This window comes from Excalfactoria chinensis, chromosome 12 (genome assembly GCF_039878825.1).
Source record: "Excalfactoria chinensis isolate bCotChi1 chromosome 12, bCotChi1.hap2, whole genome shotgun sequence".
NCBI lineage: Eukaryota > Metazoa > Chordata > Aves > Galliformes > Phasianidae > Excalfactoria > Excalfactoria chinensis.
This window is the reverse complement of record NC_092836.1, coordinates 16,484,339-16,500,468: the sequence shown is the minus strand read 5'-3', so window position 1 is coordinate 16,500,468 and position 16,130 is coordinate 16,484,339. Positions and strand designations below refer to the sequence as shown.

Below are 16,130 nucleotides of genomic sequence, written 5' to 3'. Positions count from 1 at the left end.
GAAAAGGTTATTGAGGCACCAAAAAGCAGCACCACAATCCAAGCAGAATCCCGTGATGATTCAAGGCAACTTCTGCAGTCTCAGCCCAGCCTGCCTGGGACCTGCCGGGCTGGAGCTGCAGATCGATCGGCTGCGAAGCAGCAGAGCAGCGGTTCCTGCAGCAGGTGACAAGCGGGGCTCACAGCCCGCGGCTCCCACAAGCAGCCGGGCAGGGCCATTCCCCAGCGGAGGCAGCTGGGCCACGCGTGCCCCCTGGCGGCACAGCCCCGCCGGCACAGCGCGGCCCCCAGGGCAGGGACACGCACCGCAGTGCCCAACCGCGGCCGTGGCTTTCATACCTCAGCGTTGGACGGCGGTGCCACAAACGCCCTGAGTCAGATTTGGAACCGCATGCAGCAGCTTCCATCCCACCGTCAATCCGCAAGAGGTCACGGAGAGAGGAACTGCTCCTCTATCCCCCCGCACAGCCTGCTCAGCTCAGCCCCCCGGAGCACGGTGAGGAGCACAGACCAGCAGCACAGGCTGAGGAGGCTGGAGGTACTTGGCACTAACCGAGAAACAACCTCTGGCAGAGGAACGCCGCAGGCTCGCTGTGAGCCAGCCTCCAGCAGCTCCATGACACTCCCCCTGCAAGGCCGAGCCAAGGCTGTGCGGAGCACAGAAACCCTGCACTAACAGAGCGTTCACCCTCCAGGGCTCTGCAAAGGAGCTGGAGGCAGCCCCGCAGCAAACAGCAGGAATACTGCCGCTATCCACCCCTGCTACCCAGGGAGAGGCAAAGAGTGACACCAACCTGCTGCCGTGCTGAACCACTGCGTGGAGAGAAGGCAGGACGAAGCCTCAGCAAGGAAAAAGCAGAACGACAGAAAGGACAAGCGGCATTGACAACTTAATTCTTCATTCAACCCAACGAGAAAACAGTAAGAGAAACACTTTTGGATGTATTTCATTTGGAAACGAGCCAAACTGGCAACTAGAATCCGAGTCTTCAAAAAGTCTATACAAAGATGTATCATACAAAATGTACAGGAAAGTCCTCAAAAAAAAAAAAGAACCAGACGATACAACAAAAGGAGAGCAGAGACGGCGTGAAACCACAGCTACCACGTCCCAGCCCTGCTGCAAAGGGCAGGAGCAGCACCCAGCCAAGACGCTCCGAACACAGAATACATTACACTATGTACACGGCCATACAATCAGCATCCCCTTTGGTCTAGCGAGGAGCTCTCCAGCATGAAGTTGGGGCAGCCTGGACAATCTGCTCGTGGAAGCGTGACATGCCGAGAGGGACAAAGTCCGAGGGAATGAAATGGTCAGCTCTAACCCATAACCAGCATACAGCCAGCTCACCAAGGCTACAGTTTACTCCATCTCTGTGAAGCGAGCAAACATGGCTTTCCGCACTGCGTCTTTGTAGGAATCTGCAGTAGAAACACCGTAGGAGCTGCCCTTGGCTCCCAGGCCAGCGCCTCGCATTCGCACTTGGGCCTGCAAGGGAAGAGACACGGCATCAGCTCTGGGGTGCAGGGCAGAGCACAGAATGCTGGTCACACTGGCTTCATACGCTCACCCAGGGCATCTTACAGAGATAACAACAACACTGTGGACACAAACCCCACAACTGCTGGCTTAAATCCACCCATCCCGCCCCTACTGGGTGGGCAGGAGTAACACAGAGAGGGATGTGCAGGCACAGAGGCACTGGCCTGCAGCACCCTGCAGACGATGCTGCCCAAGAGGGAGGCACTGGCCCTTCGCCCTACACAGAGGGCACCTTCACCATGGGATAAAGAGTCAGTGGATAGCACGGTGCCTTCCACAGGACCTCAGCAGCAAGTGGTTCTGAATCAAAAAGGCAATGGACCTAACTGAGGAAGCACCCATCTGTACTCACCTCAATAGGTGCAGTGATGCCCTGGCATTTTCTTCCCAAGCCTGAACCTTCCCTCCAACCCATGGCCTGCAGCATCTTGTTGCCTATATTACTGTTGTCGAGGCCATCTTTGGTGGGCTGCTCATAATTCCTGCAGGACAAAAAGGTCAGTTAATCACACTGATTGTCAGAAGGTGAAGCAATCACCCAGGAGCTTGCAGGTACATACACTGTGCCAGCATCGTAGACCTTCTTGCGCTTTGGCTCTGGGGGCTCTGGGATGCCGTACTTCTCTCGCCTCTCAGCTGCTCTGTCTCTGTATTTCATCTGCAACCAGATTTAGTATTGCTCTGAAGGTAAGTTTATTTACTATTTTTATGCAAGCACGTAAATATTTAGCTTTACTGTTCAGTGTTAATATTTAGTATCGGGATAAAAATGCATGGCTGCTCTGTGAGCTGTGTAAGCAAGCTGAATGCCTGCCATTACAGAGCTGCCCGCTGCAGACTGCCAACACGTGGCTTGGCCAATGCCAACAGAAAGAACTGGAACAACTCCCCAGAGCTGCTCAGCCCCTGTGGTGTGGTACAACAGCCCAACGCCAGCCAGGACCTGCACAATCAGCTGTCTGACTGCTGCTGGAAGGTCACCGGACCTGGTCCTAGAGCCCCTGTATTGCTCCATTGCTGTAAGGCAGGAAGAACCCTTCCCTGATAAGCAGCAGCTGTGGTGTACGAGACATTTCTCCCTGTTCAACAGGACAGCTCTGAACCTTGGCCCAAGAATGGCTAGGCTTACACGGCTTATCTCATTAGCATCAAGTCAGGATAAGGAGAGCTCAGCATTATCTGTGCAAGCCCTTTTCCATTAGCCACTCATCCTTTATCTGCTCATCTGAACACTGACCTCTCTCTCACGCAGTTCCAAGGCTTCAAGTTCCTGTTCTGAGAGCTTTGATCTCCTATAGATATCCATGTTTTGCTGCAACAAGAAGAGATTCACATTAACATGAGATGTAGAGCACATCAAGCAGGATGGACAACAGCTCTTTGTAAGGCAAGCAGCTGACTCCTGGGAAAGAAGCAACCCACCTGCCAACTGTTTTTAGCAGTAGGAAGAAAAGCATTCCCAACTGCACTTTGCTTTACACACTGTGTTACGGGTATCAATCACCTTCCTGACAACACAACACACATACCTTGTGCAAGTCTGATAGCTGCTGGTGCCGAATCAGTGCATCTTTGTTTGGGAACTGCCTCCTACACAGCAGGCAGGCCATCTTCTTCCAGTCAGTCAGCTTCTCCTCCTCGTTCTCCATTCTTTCTAGTAAGTCCTCGTCGTTATCGCTGTCGCCGCTGTAGGCAGCCACGAGGCCACGCTGGAAGGAAAAGCAGCATTAAGAGCTGGGTACAGCCATTAAGAGCCCAGAAAGAAGGCTGGGACGCAGGAGAGACGAGCCTTCTCAATGCTAAAGGGTGAGACAGCTTAAAAGAACCACGTGCTGCAGTAAGGCTGCTAGACTTAATTCACACTAGACCAACAGTAGTTTAAATGGAGGTTCTGAGGGTTCTGAAAGTTCAAGTGAGACTTTGAGTCTTGAGATCAGGACAATTTTTCTCTGCACCTCTCAGCCTCCGAACCTACTGCACTTGCACAGGATCACTGTAAGCACCACAGCTTTCCAGAGAGGCTGCTGTGGAAATCCAGGCTGGAAGGCAGGCATCCGCCAGTCCTCTTAAGAGTGCTCGACACATGACAGTAAGCTTTAGGAATACAGGAACCCCACCTCCTCCACCCACAAAGCAACCCACCAGGTGTCTCATGCTCACCTTCAGTGGATTTTCATCTTCCCCATTTTTCATCACCTCTGGCAAGATCTGCTGCCTCTCAGACAGAGCGCCCTAAAAGACAAGAGCACCATGAGCACCGAGCTCTGCCACACTGGTGAGAAGCGTGCTGTGAAGTGCAGCCTCACCTTCTTCTCAAAAAGGGCAAAGCCTGCATCTGCAGCAGCCGATTCTTTCCGTTCCTCCTCCCTGGTGCTCAGTGGCTGGAAACTGTTCTTGAAATTCTCCTTCTGCTTGTTCAAACTCTTTGCCCAGCGCTCCATGTCCTTAGCGATCTAAAGAAGGTGCAGAGTGGTTTGCTCAGCCCCCTGCCTTCATAGGCACCAGTCTCCTACGATGGTGTTTCAACTACTCCACTTGCACAGACACAAGACAACTTCACTACCTTTTACACTGCAGCTGCTTCCCCGTATACAGTGTTCAAAAATAGTGCAAAGAAGTGCAGTCTGCCTGTTTCACTGTACGAACCCTTCTTATCAATCCACTCCTCTAACTGGCAGCTCAGTTGTACTCCCACTGGTCCTGGCATCATTTCGTATGCATCTCTCCTATGCAGTAGTTATTTCTGCACTAAAGCCTCTGCCAACCCCGCCTCTCCTCAGCCCTGCACAATGTCTGCAACGTGCAGGTACGCATTCCACCAAGCAACTAGGATTGTTTTGTCACCAGAAAGGCAAACTATAATCTCACCCCACAGAAGATATCAGCACAGTTATGATCCCACTTCCGCTCTTACCTGTTGAGCTGTTTTACTCTTAGGCTTCTCTTTCTTCTCCTTCACTTCTTTTGTGGTGGTTGTGGTCGCCGTTTGTTGGTACGTGATACCCTCTGCTGCAGGCATGTAGGTCTCTTTTTCACCATCCCAGTACAGATACTGCTGGGTTAAGGCATTGTAGTAATACTGACAAAGAGAAGAAAACCATCAGTTACGCATGCCATATAAGCCAGGCATCAAAAGGGAGAACTTGAAGAAGCAGACTGATTCAACCTGAAGCATCACATGGAAAGGAACTCCTCAGAGCAACCCAGACCTCCACAAAGGAGGCAAAAAACGAAGAGTGGCTGAAGCCTGTGTCCCCAAACACCCATCTGCCTGACAGCACCATGGAAATCTTTATGCCTCTCCCAAGAGAGGGTACAGCATAGCCCAGAGCTGCGTGCTCTTCGCTGGATGCTCCACAGTGAAACAGCTTACTGAAGGTTAACAATGTATATTTGTTGACCCCACACAGGCCAAACTGGAGTAAAAAATAGGGGCTATAACCAGAAAGAAGTGAAATAGCAGCCCCTGCTGCAACGGGTATTTTGTCCCTCAGAATCTCAGTTTCATTCACAAAGCAACAGATACAGAACTAGTTAGCAACAACAGTTAAAGACAGGTGTTAAGAACCTGCATTTACCTGAGAGTTAGGATCGTAGTAGAGCCCTGTTACAGGATCATAGTAATATCCTGAAGATTCATCGTACTGGTAGGTGGATGTATCAGGGACAGCTGCAAAAAAAAGCCCAAGGATGGGACAGGGTCATTTCTGACCAACTCACATTGGTTCCTTTGTACAGTTCAACTCCAATTCTGAAATCATTAAGTGCCTGCAAAGCACTCCTATCATCTGTGCATCTGACACACTGCCAGGTGCAACTGCACCACCGACTCTTGGAGGTGGAACACTTGGCTAAAGCAAAGCTTCTCGCTTGCTAGAGGAACAGACACCCATCACAGCACAACTCCTCTGTGCTTACCATACTTGGTTCCAGGGACTACACCAGTTGGGGCAGCTGTTTGTGCCTGAGTGCTGGTGGTAGCTGGTGCTGCTTGTGTCTGTAAGAAAACAGAAGAGATCTTGATGAGAAAGATCTGTCACTGAGGTGCAAAAAAACAAGGACAGTGAGCCAAAGCACATGCAGCCCACACTAGGCATACAAAAGCTAGCTCCTCTTTGCCAGTACACTTAGTACTCGTCTTTAACAAAGAACAGAACTATCACAGAAAAGAAATAGGAGGTGACTCTTCTATAAACACAAGAGCTGCATCTAACTTCACTCGTGACATTTCACAGCTCTGCTGCACCACACTCTCTTTAAAGAGTATGCAGAGGCCACAGCTAAGTCAGATATCCCACCAAGTGAAGCCCTGGCACCGAAAGCAAGGAGTGCCACAATTACCGGGGAGTCAGGCGAGTTTGTCTGTTGGTTATAGAGCTGAGGACTCTGGGACACAACTGCAGCCGTGGTGGTGGTGACTGGGGCTCCTGCCAACACAGAGCAGTAATGGATAAGCCAAATGATTTGTACCACAGTACTTCATCCTAGGGCTAAAATTACTCTGTTTACAGTTTCAGATCCTAATTCCAGCTCCAGCAGCCAAACAAGGCAATAAACATTCAAAAGGAGACAAAAACAGTGGGTATTTACTATCCAGACAAGGAACGGTTTCCTTTTCAGGAGGAAATATTTTGCTCTCAAAGCCAGTGATTCCTGGCCTCTGACAGCTGCCAGCACTGAGGATTTCTCTAGAGCTGCTCACGCAGTTCTCATGAGTTCAAGGCTTTTTGTCAATATTCTGATGGCAGCTGCACTCATCTCACAGAGCATAGGTCCCATGTGAACAAACTCACAATGCTTCTCTAGGAAATACACATCCACTCACACATAATGGCAGCAAAATCTGTGAGTCCCCCCTTACTGAGGAAATTAACTTAAAAGCTAAAGCAAAATATCACTACTGCCTATCATCACAACAACAGCATCTCCCACACGCTGGAAACACAACCTGATATGGTAGTTGCATCTGAGTCCAACACACCTCCTTGGTTTTGGTAGTATTGCTGATAATCCTGGGAGTACTGCAAAGGAAAATGAATGGAAACACAGGGTGAGCAGATACCCATACTTTAGCAGCTTGCAGGCTACAGCAGAGCCAACACCACCAACCTGAGTATACTGCGTGTAGCCATCCTGTCCTGACTGGAGGTAGCTGTAGTCAAGGGTGCTGCCTTCTCCAGTTTGAGGCTGAAATTGAAGCAGGTTATTTTTATCAGAGACAGGTAAAAATTACTGCACTGAACAACTTCAGTGCCGGTTAGGCTCCAGCCTAAATCAGATCTCCAGATTTACATGGATAACAGGACTGTGAGCAAGTCTCCAAACCGTACCTGAGTGGATGACCACTGTGCTGCAGCAATGGCTGTACTTGCCACAGAGAAGGCGCTGACCCTATTCCCATCTGGCAGAAGCAAGTCTCTGAAAGCACAGGAATCACACACCTGAGTAAGCACTGCTTTTTTCTGAAGTGACCGTACACAAGGAGGTAGAGTCTGCCAGCATGCATGGATTTCTTGGCAGGTCCTAAACATTCTGATTGTCATGAATGTGCCAAAGAACTGCTTGGCAGGTAGAGGAGCTATGCTCAGTGTTGTAGTCAATAACCAGCCACAAGGCTTCCAATGAAACAACTGTGCTGTGTATGAAAGCAGCTACAATGGCAGTGACGGAGGACCGGCGATGCAGACGATAAGGAACAACTGCTGTCGCTCTCCTCACACACAATAAGGAAAAGGAGACACGTAACAAAAGACACTTAAAGGAAGCAAAACTGGAGTGATGGTAATCTTAAAAGCCACAGAGACAGTCATGAATCTTTGTATTTATGAAGGGGTAAGGGGGGAAATGAACTGCGACTGCAACTCACTTTCTGGCACTCTTTGCAAAGTCAACACCAATTGTTTTGCCATCAATTTTTAATGGTGGCTGAAGACTTTGTAAAATCTGCAACAGTTGGGAAGCATCCTACAACAAGAAACACTCATTATTATGAAAAGCAAGTCACTGGAGAGGACACAGAAGTTCCCAGAGTTCCATCTTTTCACACACTGCTAGAAACATTTAAAGCTATGGTAACACCTCTGTACCCCCTCACACCATACATGCTGAGTACAACAGGATTATAGCCTGCTGACAGTGTGCTTCCCAGAAATGCAGGGTCACCGATGACTAAACATTTCAACTCTCATCTTTATCAAAAAGCTCTGTTTGCCCCAAATTACTCCAAAAGGCAGCCCAGCAGAGGCTGACATCAGCCACCCGTTTTCATCCAACCCTGAACTGCTGAACTCTGCTTAAAGCAAGTCCAAACAGACCACACCGATTGTCAATTTGAACATCTCCAACAACAGAGGTTCCAGCACCCCTCTGGGAGCCTTCTTCCAGTGTTCAACTTCACACAAAAAGAAGACATTCTCCTTGTACCTTACACTGCCATTTCCCACATTTCAGTATGCCTGCTGCCCTCACCAAACACCCTTTGAGAACATCTCTGCCACCATTACAGCCCTGCTCTGGATGACGCTGAGAGCAGCAAGATTCCCCCTCCTTCACCTACTCAAGGTGAAAGGAACCCAATTTTATCACACTGTACACTCCAGCCTTTTATTGTGATCCAAACAACCTCAGCCCATTATTTGTGACCCACGTATGAAGCAAGCTTTCAACCCAGAACTGCACTCTGCCATGAACACTTTTCCCCTGTGTTCACAGCATCCCCCCCTACTTTCCTTCCAAGCTGCAGCTAACGATGAAAGGCTCTGACACATTCAGTATTTGTTCAATGATCTATGAACCCCCAGGGAACTGGGGCAGACCTCAGCACAAAACCAATAAGGCCCTCACCATGGCAGAAGACAGCTGCACAAATGCAAAGCCTCTATTTTGCTGAGTCTGCTTGTCTTTGATAAGACGAATATTATTGACTGCCAGAGAAGCATACGGAGACAAGGCAGTCATGATGGATTCCACTACTGTGTGAGGAGCAATGTTTCGGAGAATGATGGCTGAGGAAAAAAGAAAGTATGACATTAGCTATGTACACAAGAACTTGAAGTGCTCTGAAAAGCCTTAAAAAACAAACAAGAAAAACCCCACCACCAAACCCAAAACAGCAGCAGTTTTGGACAAGAGCATGTTTCTGTTTCAAGAGTACAGTATTTTGGGAGTTGGCAGGAAGCACTTGCTCTGTTGGGAAGATGAGAGGGCTGTCAATACTGTTCTAATGAACGGAAAGCACTTCCTGAGCAGAAGCCCTCGCCAACATTCACACGTACCAGTCTACAAATCAGGAACAACCTAACCATGCTAAGTGCTGTGCCCTGAGAGAGCTCAGCGTGGGTTCTAAAGGACACTCTGAGGTATGAGAAGGACTTTTCTGCACAGGTTCACAAGTCTCTTTATGCAATAAGTTCAAGATGACTTACTATCGCAGTAATAATCCACAGACTGAACGGCTTCTGCTGTTCCAGGTGGCACCTCCTGCTCTGAATCTTCACAGGAAGGAAAAACTTTAATCACAATGTTGCTCTGTCACTCAAAGCCAGAATATCACAGTGTAGGCCACAACCTCCATTCTATTCCAAATTCAAAGACACCCAAAGAGACGAAAGCAACTTACCAAATTTGTCCGCTCCACAGCGGAAGCATTTCAGCCTCCTTCTGAAGTTGTAAAGACAGCACTGTGTAGAAAAAAAACAGTAGATCTAGTAAGGATTCCGTTGACCCGTAACAACGGTGGCATTTGCTGTACTTTGCTGAAAACAAGAGAATCAAGCTAAGTACTGCAACAAAGCTGAACCTAATGGAATAATCAAGAACAGTAGAACTCGTCCTCATGGGTACTGCAGCTGCTTTTCAGAACACCCCAGCCACCTCTGACCAAGTCAGTAAACTATCCTGAATGACACGACTACATTATCTGTATTGTTTAACACAGGCTCAAAAACAAGTCATCTTCATGTGATTAAAGCAGAACAAAGCAGCCTGGTTTTGACCTTGCTACATCAACTCCACTTGAAGAGGGACAAACAAATGTACAGCAGCACAGAGCAGAGAACCAATTGGACACAAAATGAGTCGTCACCTGGAGGACAGAGTTCACCTAACGACGTTGTGTTCCGGTACGCTTCACTGACTAACTTCTGTATAAGCAAAAATGACGGCATCCTGCTAGTCTGTTTTCCAATACTTACACAACTATTGCATCCATCAGCAAAAGCTGAAGCACAACATAAGGCTGAAAGTATTATTGATTTTCTAAAAAGAGATGGCAAAACCACAGAGAAATTCCCTCAGGGCCATGACTATCCTATCAGCTCTGCTGTGAAGAGCAACTCCTGGGAGACATGCTCTGGGTCAGGCATACATTAATGGGAGCAACGCACAGCTCCACTAACGAAGAGCCCCAGCTGGCAAGTATACCAGTGAGTCCAACTCCTCTTATCTTCCAGCTGCTGATGTTCTCTGTGGACAATTCCACCACTCCAAGTGTTTCTACCACCAAAACCTTTTCACTCCTGTGTCTTAACGTTCCTCCACTGTTGCTGACCACAAGGCCTGTATAATGCTCTGTTTTGTTCTAATCACACAGCTGGTGTAAAGAACTGAAACGATGAGAAATAGATAAAAACACGCACTGTACCTTGTTGCAAAGCCAGTCCTCAAATTTCGGCCTGGGGTTGCTGTAGTGCATCGCAATCTGCTTTCCCTGAATCACCAGCTTTTTCTGCAAAAGAAGTGGTTTCAGTTATTCCTGTATCGAGGCACACGTGTTCATTTTCCCATGGCAGAGCACCCTTCGGAGGAATCAGTGCTCCTGAATTAAATGGACAACATATGGGGAGGATGTGGAGGACAACCACCGCCACCTACACCCTGCCCATCCAATCCTGCAGAGAGGAGGACGAGGGCAGTAAGAGAATGGGATGTGGAGCAGAGATAAACGGAATCAGGGAGTGTTGAAAAAGTTGCCAAACACTAAACGCTGACATGGAACCAGGAAGTGTCTCGAAGGAGACAGAGTCCTAACTTGCTGCGTTCAGGATTAACACGTTTTTAGGAGTCTCCTTGCCCCGTTTCTATTCATTTCTGGTATAGTATTGAGCGACTTTTTAAACATGTCCTTAGGTGACTGCTTCACTTCTTCCCCTACTCCAAATTCCCCAGACCTTTAAACAACCACATTTGCATTAACTTTTCCAAGCACTTTCTTCAGAAGCGTCCCTTTGTAAATACAGTAATTCCATCCAAAGGGACCCTGTTTAGACTTCTTGGAGGCTGGATTACGAGTGCCATCAACCAAAACGTAACTTATGAATGCTTTCCTTTGACTAAAGCATCAGTTCAATTGGAAGCCTGCGCAAGAGCTTTGTGTTCTTCATTCAGGCAAGAGCTCTCCAAAATGGCTAACTAGAGCGAAGCTTCTCCTGGGGTAGGAAAAGTTCACGATGCTTTCAGCACGTCCGCTCACTCTGACTTTACAGCAATTGGGAATTTAGATCTCTTTTAGAAGCCCCAACTCTCAGCCTCGTGCTTTGCCAAGTGTGGGCACGCAGAACGCCCCTTCAATATACGGACAAAGTATTTCAGTCAAACAGGCAGAAGGAAGTAAGTCTGAGGAAACGTGCACTACAGGCCAACCCCGAGACACTTTAATACAAGAATCAGTTTTACGACAGGTTGGCTTATTGCAGAGGTACCACAGGAGCACCAGGACCAGTGGCTTCTCTGTAACAGGGTCTGACAGATACATCTAGCATGTAGCATGAATAAGGCTCTCACATTCTGTGCAACTATATAGGGCAAAGCCATTTCTCCTACCGGCAGGAGGGAGGGTTGGAGGGCCCAGCGCTCACTGGATATGCACACATAGAAACAAAGCTGCTGGCACAGTTGCAATACATCATTCTTTCATCTAACAGTCAGCGACCGGGCTGCTGGGGAGACTCTATGTTTTCCCTACTACTAGGGTGGCTGGGTTACTGGAGTGAATTTGAATATTTGTTTCAATAAATGATGCATCAATACAGCTTTGTATATATTAAAACTGTCTCATTTCTACAAATGCACTCAGAGTTGATTTCCTGACACGAGTCCTTCTGCTGCACCCGCCCACCCTACGGAGCAGGGCACCATGAAACAGAACCCGAGCTGTGCCATGGGAAATGACTCCCAGCACGAGCCACACGGAGGTCTATTCCAGCACAAAGCACAGCTACCTCCATCTGCTGGAGATGCTCACGGAGCTGCTGCAGCGCCTCAACACATAAACCAATGCAGCAGAATACGTTCCTCATGCTGCCCACAGACCTTCGCAGCACGTACTTAGCTGTAAAAGCACAAGGGGCTCAATACACTTTGCTCACTTCAAGAGCGTATTGAACATCTGTTGTTAAAACAGACTAAGGCTCAAAGATTAGCAAATCCAAGGCGTGCTTCCAGTGCGAGGGAAAGCAATGAGAGCACTTCCTGCACTTGGGCTCTTCATCATAGTCCAGAAAAGCCAAAATATACAGCACAAATTTGAAGAGCCCTCAGCTCCCATGAGACTTATTTGGAATAACCACATTTCTCCATCAGAAGAGCCAGGTGTCTCCCCTTAACTCGGGGAACGCATCTTTCTAATGACCTGGCACATCTTTTTCTGAGCTCTACTGCAGATCAGTGCCGATATAATGAAAGTATCACAGTATCCAACTCTGGCAACGGAAGAAATAGCAGGTGGAAGTAAATTAAGAGCCTTTTACGGACTATATGCTACTCTTCCCAGAGCCAAATAAACTGACGCCGTGTGATAAGACAACGGCTTATGTAACGGGAGTGCTCAAAACAGCCCATATTCTGTCCTAACGTTAGCTGCTGTTTTGTACCACTGTAAACATTTTAATATATACAAAGCTTTTATTCATTTCAATCGCTGTTATGAACAAACCACTCCTTCCACCTTTATTTTTTTTTTTTTTCCTTTTTTTTTTTTTTGTTAAACTGTACAGACTTTTTCAATTGTCAGGAATATCTAGACTTGGTGAGTGAAGCAACCTGATTGGCTTCCATCCAGCTGGTAGCATCTTGAAAGTGATAAAACTCCACGAAGGCGAAACCACGGCTTACACCTAGAGACAGCATTCAGATATAGACGGGATACTTGTGTTAGTCAGTTCCTTTAAAACAGGTGAATCTCTCTCCAACTGCTTCATTACTTCATGACAAAGCAGCTTTACAAATGCGACGTCAACTGCTGGGATCTGCTCGTTATTTTGCCATGGCAAGGAACCAAGCTCCCTCAACTGGCTACATTTCACTCCATTTGAATCCACGTTTACAGGTAACCATGCAACAGACTACATACTATTAAATGGGTTTACGCTAGTATTACTTACCAATACCTGTTAACTAAAACCCCTGGAGACAGACTTCTTTTTAACAGGACGAGCTATCTACAAGTCTTCCAAAAAGCCACATTCCTTAGCCATGGCAAACGTTTATTTTTTTATTGATTGCACGTGCTTGCAGTTTGGGGGTAATTCTGGACACTCTTTTGGGCTGGGGAAGAGGAAGGCCGTATCAAAAACTGGATAAGAGCTCTCACCTGTCTTTCTCTTCATCAGCCTCACGTCTGCAGGCTGAGGACCTTCAAAGGACTCAATAAGCTCCCGGATCTGTGTGAGATTTTAATCAGACAGTTAAGTTTTCAAATACTGGCACACGGCTCAAACAGAGAAGCAACCCAGCGTACAGCATGCACAAGGGGTACACACAGCAAAAGATTCCAAGTATTTTCCCAGGGAAAAGAAGAAAACTTTTAAGGTGAACTGGAGCCTGACGTGCACTACAGAACCCACACAGCCCTCCACTGTCCTCACTCAGCTCACAGAATCATCCAGAATCTGAATCACTATAGCCTTGAATTCCAAGGCCATCAGTACAAAATGTGGCTTACTCCAACGTTTCTACAAAGAACGCTGCTAGCACAGCCCCCTTCCTGCATGCTTGAAAACAGCCAACTCCTAGCAAAGCACAGTAACATGACTGGGAGGCTCAGCCATACACAATTCCTTAAGCCCCTGGCCATGACTACAACCTTCTAACACAATTCCCCTTTGCTTTTCACAAAGTCAGTGAGATCATTAAGAATACTGTCAAAAGATCTCACTACAGTGCTGGCAGCCCTTCAGACACAACCGAGCTGCTTAAGTTGGGCATTACAAACTAGATAAAATTGTGAAGGAGCATGAAGGAAAAATAAACACATAGAACTGTCTCCTAAGAAGAGAAAAAAGGCTCTCAACAGCTCTTATAAGGAACTCATGGTGCATTACATACAACAGCAGGCAGGACTCAAAGGTGAACTAAAGCTGCCTGGATCTGACCATGTTCAGTGCAAATACCTTTTCATGAGAAAAGTGGGGAAAGCTGTACAGCTAAAATCAGAAGCACGATGGGAAAGTGACCTCAGCAGAAAGCCAGCTATAGCTCCAAAAATCATCACCTGAACTCTACAGCAAGGTCAGAATTCAAATTACATTCAGCTTTCCCCACAGCTTATGCAGCAGTTACTTGCAAAACCATAAAGCTGCAAGAAGAGAAAGTCAGAAACAAAAACAGCTGAAAATATTTCTGACTCAATTTCTCTTGTTGGGATGTTCTGCCCAGTACTTAGAAGATGGTGATGCGTGGAGATTAAAAAGCATTGCTGATGTTTAGAATGTGCTGAATTAAATACAATAAAAGCAGAGATCTATCACAGGTACTGCAGAAGGATTCTCTGTGTTAGCAACTGGCGCACAAAGATCTCAGGGTCAGAAGGGGAGTCTGCCTGAAAACAAGCTGATACACCTCGGCTTTTACAGCTGTTTCTTATCCCACCTCCCACAGCAGCTGTAGCCTTGCGGTCCTGGTTGCTGGAAGAGCCCACAGAGAGCAAAAAGCCTCCTCCAAAAGGGGCTGCAAGGTCTTTCCAGCAGTCAGATGATGGCGCACAGCGCTCGCTCCTTCCCTCAGCTCCAGAGCAGCCATTTTATGGCTGTCACAGCTGTACCCAAGCAGTTCCACAGCACTGCTCTCAGCCGAGGGGCATCTGAGCCGCCCCACCAGCCCCTAGTTCTGACTTCCACAAAAGCCTCTCTCTCTTATCTCCTCCCCTTAACAATTCCTGGGGAGTAACGATGAATACGAGCATCTATATCCTCTTCCACATGCTGAGTTGGAAGAGCAAAAAACTGCACATAGATTTAAAACCCACAAAAAATCTTATGGGAATCGCACTGTTCGCACATGGCCCCGTTTGAAACGAACAGCTTAACACTGACGTGACCTCTGTTGCTTAACAGCGGCAGCCAGAACCTTTCAGGATTCAAAATGGAAGCGCTCCCAACGCCTTAAAAAGGGGGGGGGGGGCCACCATGACGCGGCGCTCAACAAAATGGCAGCAGCTCCCAGCACGCAGCAAAGCTCCTTCTGCCTACTCACATCGTTCTCGGTAACCGTGATGGGCAGGCCACGCAACATGATGGTCTTGCTCTCCTTCTCATCGTTGATGTCGTTCCTGTAGTCGTGCTCTCCGTAGTCGCCGTCGGAGTGATACCCATCTTCGGATTTATCGCTGTTCCTGCGCTCCCGTTCCCTCTGCAAACCAACACCCGTCAGCTCCCCGCTGCCGCCCGCCGCCACCCCCAGCCCGGGCTCCCAGCCGCAGCGCTCACCTCGGGGCTGTCGTAGTCGCGGCTGTCGTAATCTCTGTCGTAGTCGCGGCTGTCGTAGTCCCTGCAGTCCCGGCCGTCGTAGTCCCTGCAGTCGTAGTCGCGGCTGTCCCGGCTGTCGTAGTCCCGGCAGTCGCGGCTGTCGTAGTCCCTGCAGTCCCGGCTGTCGCGACTATCGTAATCCCTGCAGTCCCTGCCGTCGCGGCTGTCGTAGTCGCGGCTGTCGTAGTCTCGGCAGTCTCTGCTATCGCGGCCGTCGTAGTCCCGGCTGTCGTAGTCGCGGCTGTCGTAGTCGCGATAGTCATCGTAGCGGTCCCCGCGGCGCTCCTCGCTGGACCGCTTGTAGTCGTCCCTGCGGCGGCTCCGCGACTCCCGCTCGTCGCGATCCTCCCTCTCCACGATGGAGCCGTAGCGGCCGCTGCGCTCCGTCCTGCTCACGCTGCGGGAACGGCGGGGCCGAGCTCGGACCGCGTTCCCTCCGCACCCCCCTCCGAACCTCCCCGCCTCGCCCCGCCGCCACTCACCGCTTGTCCGAGCCCATGGCGCTGCCCACGATCCGCAAACCTCCGGCACGGCGCTAACCGCCACTACGCGGCGCCGAACGCACGCCCGCAACCCCCGCTCCCTCGCCACAAAATGGCGCCGAGCTGACTGGCCGTCTTCTACCCAGCGTGCACCGCGCGCGCCGCCTGGAAGCTTCCAGCTGTTGCGCACGCGCAGCGATCGCCGCCCGCCGCGGGGCACGCTGGGACTTGTAGTTTAACCCCGCGTCAACATGGCCGACCTCGTGCCCAACACTGTGGGCGGCAGTAGGGCTATGAGGGCGCCATGCCAAGCCCCGCTCTGCCCCCTGCGTCCCCACAGACACCAGTTTGTATCTGTGTCTGTCTG

At 49.1% G+C, this 16,130-nt stretch overlaps 1 protein-coding gene across 1 annotated transcript; it reads right to left on the bottom strand.

Annotated features, from left to right (window-relative positions):
- Positions 1-870: 870 nt before the first annotated feature.
- Positions 871-15,911, bottom strand: RBM5 (RNA binding motif protein 5). Its single transcript, XM_072347746.1, has 24 exons — positions 15,764-15,911; positions 15,243-15,678; positions 15,010-15,165; positions 13,130-13,199; positions 12,580-12,653; positions 10,184-10,267; positions 9,161-9,221; positions 8,967-9,032; positions 8,386-8,546; positions 7,409-7,506; positions 6,873-6,960; positions 6,652-6,729; positions 6,491-6,563; positions 5,884-5,969; positions 5,461-5,539; positions 5,121-5,212; positions 4,457-4,621; positions 3,849-3,995; positions 3,703-3,774; positions 3,072-3,251; positions 2,780-2,854; positions 2,103-2,200; positions 1,895-2,024; positions 871-1,488 (listed from the first exon to the last, which is right to left on the bottom strand). Exons 1-24 carry the CDS (start codon positions 15,778-15,780, stop codon positions 1,363-1,365), a joined length of 2,712 nt encoding a protein of 903 aa, XP_072203847.1. The 5' UTR covers positions 15,781-15,911; the 3' UTR covers positions 871-1,362.
- Between the last annotated feature and the right edge of the window lie 219 nt (positions 15,912-16,130).